The sequence below is a fragment of the Scyliorhinus canicula genome, chromosome 1, assembly GCF_902713615.1.
Source record: "Scyliorhinus canicula chromosome 1, sScyCan1.1, whole genome shotgun sequence".
In the NCBI taxonomy this organism is placed as follows: domain Eukaryota; kingdom Metazoa; phylum Chordata; class Chondrichthyes; order Carcharhiniformes; family Scyliorhinidae; genus Scyliorhinus; species Scyliorhinus canicula.
The window spans coordinates 169,853,907-169,861,083 of NC_052146.1; the positions used below are offsets into that span (position 1 = coordinate 169,853,907).

Genomic DNA, 7,177 nt, shown 5'->3' on the forward strand with positions numbered 1-7,177 from the left:
AACTTTGGTCCGCTGAAGCATGCCCAATGTTTTGTCCTGTGGGAATCAATGTGAGAGTCACACAAAAACACAATCGAGAATTCAGAAGAAACTTCTTTACCCAAAAAGAGACGTAAATGTGGAACTCATTGCCACAAGAAGTGGGTGAAGTGAATAATATAGCTGTATTTAAGGAGAACTAGACAACATAGGAGTAAGAAGGAAATCCATACTGATGATGGTATATTAAGATGGCACGAGTCTCAAGTGGAGCAATAGCTCTGGCAAGGTCTATTTGGGATAGTCTCCTGTGCTGTGTATCCAATAAAATCCTCCAGTCCCCCAGCTGTGTGTTTCTCGATGACATGCCATTCACTGGCAGCAGGATTCTCTACTCACGCTTCTGGTCAATGGGATTTCCCATTGAAGCCATCCCACATCACCGGGAAACCCATGGGCGGGGGTACGCTGCCAGTGGGAACAAAGAATCCCAACCGTCGGAAAATTCCATCCTGTATAATCTTTCAAGCACTCAAAATGTATTCTCTATAATGCCAATTAGCTTATTTTATTTCACAATCTATACATGCTTACCTCAAAACATTATTGCGTAATTCTCACGTTGTACTTTTTGATCCCTTTGATGCCAGGTTAATGGGGTCACAGACGCTCCACCACCAATGAACACTGGCAGCTGTATGCGTCATCTACAAGATGCACTGCAGTAACTCAACACGGTTCCTTAGACAGCACCTTCCAAATGCACGACCATTACCAACTAGGAGGACAAGAGCAGCAGATCCCTGGGAATCCCACCACCTGGAGGTTCCCCTTTAAGTCACTCACCACCCTGACTTGGAAATATATCGCTGCTCCTTCACTGTCACTCGGTCAAAATCCTGGAACCCCTTCCCTAACAGCACAGTAGGTGTACCTGCACCTCAAGACCTGCAGCAGTTCAAGAAGGTTCCACCTTCTGAAGGGCAACTAGGGATGGTGAATAAATGCTACTCTAACCAGTGACGCCCACATTCCATAAATGAATTAAAAAATATATGCATAAGGCTGTTTGAATATCCTGCTGAAATGAAACGCACTTCTTTGGCACTGAGACATATAGACTGGAAGTCCAATGCTCATTCTGTGCTAGTTTTCTGATCCCTGTGATAGGAAAGCCACAAAGTACAAATAAGGTAACGAGGCAAAAAATCAGCCAGGTTTATAATTCGTCATCCCCCTCCCCAGAAAACTGGTTCATTCAGAAACTCATCTGACAAGAAAAATGACCAATCATCTCAGAATATCATGACCACAGGACTTCCCAAAACACTTTACAGCCAGTTTTGAAGTAATGTGGGAAACATAGCAGCCAATTTGTGCACTTTGAACTATATTGTTGTTCCTTCACTGCCGTGAGCTCAAAATCCTAAAGCTCCCTTCCTAACAATACTGTGGCCGTAGCTAAACCAGACACACTGCAGCGGTTCGAGAAGATGGCTCACCACCAACATCTTGAGAACAGTTACGGATGGATAACAAATGTAGGCTTTACCAACAATGCTCACGTGAAAAAATAATTTTAAATAAAAGAAGCTATGTGGTAATGACCAGATAATCAGTTTAGTTTTAGTGATGTTAGGGGTTAAGGGATAGATATTGTTTTTATTTAATTCACGGGGTGAGGGTGTTTATTACCCTTGAACTGAATGGCTTGCTCGGCCATTTCAGAGTCGACCACATTGCTGTGGGAATAGAATCACATGTAGACCAGATCAGGTAAGGTCAGCAGATTTCCTTCCTTAAAGGACATTGGTTAACCAGATGGGCTTTCACAACAATCAACCATGGTCATCACTAGACTTTTAATTCTAGATTTTTACTGAATTCAAATTTCACCATCTGCAGTGGTGGGATTCGAACCAGGACTCTAGAGTTATCCTGGGTTACTGCATTATTAGCCAAGGACAATTGCAGAACTTCCCTTTTCTTTGGTGAAATAATTGAATTATTTTATGTGCATCTGAGATGAAAGTTGAGACCTCAGTTTAACCTCACATGTTAAAATAGAACACAACCTATGACAGTACAGCATTTCCTTACTACTGCACTGGAATGTTGGCCTAGATTTGGGCTCACTTCTCTGGAATGGGATTTAAATTCATAGCCAGATCAGCAAACAGTATGAGGGGACAGAGCTAAGCAATCCATAATTGATGGATCAGATCACGTCCTATGGTCCTCTGGTGGATGAAACTCAACAAACATTGTCAATTGTCCATTGTCAATAATGGTGAAGCCTAGCACATTTGTGCAAAAGGTAAGTGTGAGTGGCACAGTGGTTAGCACAGATGCCTCACCGGACCAGGGACCGGGGTTCAATTCCAGCCTTGGGTGACTCTGTGTGGAGTTTGCACGATCTTCCCATGTCTGTGGGTTTCCTCCGGGTGCTCCGGTTTCCTCCCAGGTTAAGTGGATTGGCCATGGTAAATTTCCCGTTAGTATCCAAAAGGTTAGGTGGGGTTACTGGGTTATGGGGGTAAGATGGGGCCTGGGCCTAGGTAGAGTGCTCTTTCCAAGGGTTCTTCAGCGTTGTAGGGATTCTATGATTCTATAAGGTGGAAGCAACAGTCCTCAATCAGATGTGCCAAGAGTATGGTCCAACTTTGGTTCCGGAGGACCCCAACATCACTGATTCCAGTCTTCAGACAATTGGATACACTCCATACAATATCGAGGGATATCTGAAGTCACTGGATAGAGCAAAGGGTTTGACATCCTAACTGTAGCACTAAAGACATGTGTTCCAGAGCTGGCTTTATTCCTAGCCAAAATGTTCCAGTAGAGCCACAACACTGGCATCTACCCGACAATGTGGAAAGTTACTGAGATATGTCCTGATAAGAAAAAGCAGGGCAAATTCAATCCAGCTAAATACAGCCAGATCTGTCTGCACTCAATTATCGTAAATATGATATAAAGTATCATTGACAGTGCTATCATGTGGCACGCATTCAGCAATTACCTGCTCAACGATGCTTAGTTTGGGTTCCACAAGTGTCACTTGCTCCTGAACTCATTACACTTTCCAAAAGTGAAAAAAACCTTCTCTCACTGAGGCTAGAATGCTGCTATAAAGCCTGGCATTTAACATCATGGATTTCTCTCAACAGATGGAAAACCTGACCAAAAATGCAAAAGAAAACAGTGAAAGCAAGTGTGAAAACAGTAGCAGTCAACACAAGGGCAGAGAAACAGACAACAAACAGACAAACTATGAGTAATCTGGGTTTGGCAAAAAATGAGACCCAAGAACTGAGCTTTAGGATGTTTCCTTATCGGGTTCTGTCAAATGGCTTGCCAACGTCAACAGGTTATCAGAATTGTTTTTGAAGTTCTCAAGATTTGATTCTGAGTAGACACATTGGCCGGATTCTCCTCTTTGGGGACTAAGTTCCCACGCCCGCCGGAAAATGGGCGAGAATCACTCTGGACTTTTTCCTCGAATGTCCGGGGTGATTCTCCATTTTCCAGGGGGCTAGCAGGGCCCCGGCGTGCGTCCCGCAGCTCTGGCTGCCGGTGGGGCCCTGCTGTCCAGACCGCACGGCCATGCATGCGCACGGCAGCCGCAAGCGGGTCTGCGCATGTGCGCGACGGCCCACTTCAGCACGGGCGCCACCGACCTGGCGGAGCCACACAGCAGGCCTGCGCGGAGTAAGGTAGGCCCCTCCCACATTGCAATAGCCTGCTGATCGGTGGCCCCCGATTGCAGGCATAGCCACCGCTGAGGCCCCCCCCGGAGTCAGATTCCCCCCCCCACCAAGACCGCAGCCGGGGTTCCAAGCTCCCGCCGGGCGGTACCAGATGTAAACCACGTCGGTGGGAGTTTGGCCGGTCGTCCGCTGAGAATCGGCGCGGGGACCTATTTCAGTGATTCCCGACCAGCGCCGCGGCAACCCCGCCGGTGCGATTGGCGCTGATTCTCTGATGGCCGGAGAATCGACGGTCCGGCGTCAGGAGTGGCATGGTGGGAATTTCCCATGCCCCCAGCGATTCTCCAACCCGGCGCGGGCACGGAGAATCCCGGTCATTCTGTTCCCCTTTGTATGTTCTTCATGTGATTGGTTTCTGCAAGCCATCAGCTTCACAATGGGGGATGTCACAGAGCCTCTGATGTCTTTTCTCTGCTTCATGTTGAAATAACTTCGAAATCATGCACATAGAAAAGACAAAAATACTTGCTGGTGATCAGTTTTGTGGAAAGTTCATAAAAAAGTTAAACAATTAAAGTAAACTTATATTTTAAGTTAATTCCTGCAATGAGTTCCTGAATTGACTTGTACTAAGCACCACTGCCTCCACTCCTCCGCCCCCCCCCCCCCCCCCCCCCCCCCCCCGCCGCCGCCACCTTGGGGTTCCTGGAAGCCTTTGTAAATGCTTCACAACTTTTTTTTTACATTACGCTCTGTTCATGACACCAGTGAATTTTTCAAAGGGATTTCTTAACTGTAGAAAATCAAAAGATATTTTATAATGACATAAGGACCAAAAGAACAACTAAAGAAAGAGTAGGTCCAGTTAGAGACCAATGAGATTACCAGTTTGTGGAGGTGAAAGACATGAGCATGGTTCTTAATAAATAATTTGTGTTGTGGGGGTGAGACCCACGCAGACACGGCGAGAATGTGCAAACTTCACATGGACAGTGAGCCGGAGCAGGAAGCGAACTTGGGTCCTTGGTATTGTGATACAGCAGTGTTAACCACTGCGCCACCGTGCTGCCCTTACATCACCAACCCTTAATATAACATATGCTAGTATTGTCCGAATGAATTAGAATAAAATCTACATGTGGTCGATATTTTCAAATGTTTACATGAGCGATCACCTATAAGTGCTTATCGATAGTAGTTGTCTACCACACCATGGGGCTGATTTTGAGACCCCACTAGCTGTCCGCAGAATCGGTGGCGTGGGCAGAAAATCCTGCAAGAATCGGAAAATGCGATCATCGCCGGGTCATGAATCTAATTTGAATACATTTGCGCCAAGTTGAATCTTTATTAGCGGGCCCACTGCCACATGTGAATATTCATTCCTCGCCATCACGTCAGCGAGGTTCACAACAGGTTTGGTCATAAGACCATAAGACATAGGAGTGGAAGTAAGGCCATTCGGCCCATCGAGTCCACTCCGCCATTCAATCATGGCTGATGGGCATTTCAACTCCACCTACCAGCATTCTCCCCGTAGCCCTTAATTCCTCGCGACATCAAGATATAAGGCAGTCGAGGTCATCCCTCCAGGGGGTCAAGGGTAAGTATATCCCCAGGAGGGAGAGGGACATGCCCGGGTAGTGCCCTGACACTGGTTAGTACTGACAGATTGGCAAAGTGGCAACCTATACCAGGGGGCAGTGCTAGGGGTGGGCCCTATTCCCATGGGGAGGGGGTGATTGATGTGTGGCGGCGGGAGAAGGTGGACACTGAGGATGGGGGAAGTGATACTTCCACAGTGTTGGTGGGGGGAGGGGGGGTTGGAGTGCTGGCGAAGATTGTTGTGGCGGTGGTGCTGGAGGGGCGAAGAGCCCTCAATACCTCTGTGATGAGGGCTGGGGGCCATTGGGCTGCAGTTCTGATAGGGGTGCCCTGTAAAGATGAAGCCTCAATCTCTATGGAGCTGCTAGCCAATTCTATAAGGCCAAGTCGCACCAGAGTGACGGCATAAGCCATGCCCACTCATTTTTTTCTCTCTAAGGTGTTAAATATCTGGAGGGAAAACTGGTCTTTGCAACTGAAGAGTTACACACCAGTTTTCAGTCTGAGTCTGACAATTTGCCAAATTTGGGTTAAATTCTGCCTTGTGTTTGTGAAGTTTTCCTGATGACTCGAGTTTATCCAGTGAATAATTGACTCTCAGACTAGGAAGATGCCAGGACTGTATTGAATCATGGTTATAGTAGGGAAGATGCAAATATCTTTGATATTCCATGAGGGGGATAGGGGTGAAGAAGGTTTTCCAGGTTTCCTATTCCTGATCGATGTCCGGTGAGCCCTGCTGTAAATCTCCATGTGTAGATGCTACCTGTGAATAGAAAATAGTTTGGCTGTGATGTCTCCTACAGTTTAGTAGCTTGCTAGACTCCATTGCTATGGCTTACATATGAATGATTACCAATTGAGTAAGGTACTGAAAAGGGAGGATTGCTCAGTGAAGGAGGCAACCACTGATTGACGAAGATGGATGAACTTTAGTAATGAGATATGTATGTTGATGCTACTGTGATACTCTTATTTCTTAATATTTTAGGTGACATTAATGGGAAACCTGAAGATTGAAAATCACACAGAATGTCACTGCAGCACTTGTTACTATCACAAGTCCTAAGAACCTGAGAAAATAAAACATATGAAAGTGTATTTTCTCTTAATTTCTTCATATACCTAATTTACCCAATGTAACTTTATGCATTTAAACTATGTACTGCTATGTAACCAAAATACCTTAACAAATAAATATACCTTCTCAGAGATGTGTCATTTCACAACATTGCCAACAATTGAGTTTCTGTGTTTCAGTTAAACTCCTCATGTAGGATTTTCCACGCAAACAGCTATGTATTTAATGGCGGAGGAGGTGGCCCAATGGTGGCAGGATCTTCTGATCCCACCGTTGTCAACGGGGTTTCCCGCTGAATGTACCCCTCGCTGCCGTGAAACCTGTGGCGTTACCGGCAGAACCAGAAGATCCTGCCAGTGTGAATGGCCGGAGCGTTCCGGCCCTCATGTTTGAGAAACTGCAAGAAAACAAGAAATATAAATAGGAATAGATCATACAGCCAAGCGAGCCTGCTTTGCCAGATGTTCATGCTGATCTTGGGCATCAACTCCACTTTCACACCCACTCCCCAATCCCTCGATTCCCTGGGAGACGAAAACCTGCAGCTTCATTTCAAATTAATCCCAAATGATATACTTCAGTCTTAGAAATATTCATCAGGTCAGGCGACAGCTGTGGAGGCAGAGGGCAGGATTTAACAAAGAACAAAGAAAAGTACAGCACAGGAACTTGGGCAGCAGGGTAGCATGGTGGTTAGCATAAATGCTTCACAGCTCCAGGGTCCCAGGTTCGATTCCCGGCTGGGTCACTGTCTGTGTGGAGTCTGCACGTCCTCCCCCTGTGTGCGTGGGTTTCCTCCGGG

At 46.3% G+C, this 7,177-nt stretch overlaps 1 protein-coding gene across 4 annotated transcripts in view; it reads left to right on the forward strand.

Moving 5' to 3' along the window:
* Positions 1-6,395, forward strand: part of LOC119969215 (glycoprotein hormones alpha chain-like) — a 108,993-nt gene extending 102,598 nt beyond the window's left edge. For all 4 annotated transcript variants that reach the window (XM_038802535.1, XM_038802526.1, XM_038802551.1 and 1 more), the window contains one exon: positions 6,286-6,395. In XM_038802535.1, the coding sequence (XP_038658463.1) occupies positions 6,286-6,363 (78 nt within the window). In that variant the 3' untranslated portion in view covers positions 6,364-6,395. The remainder of the gene's footprint in view (positions 1-6,285) is intronic.
* The last annotated feature ends 782 nt before the right edge of the window (positions 6,396-7,177 follow it).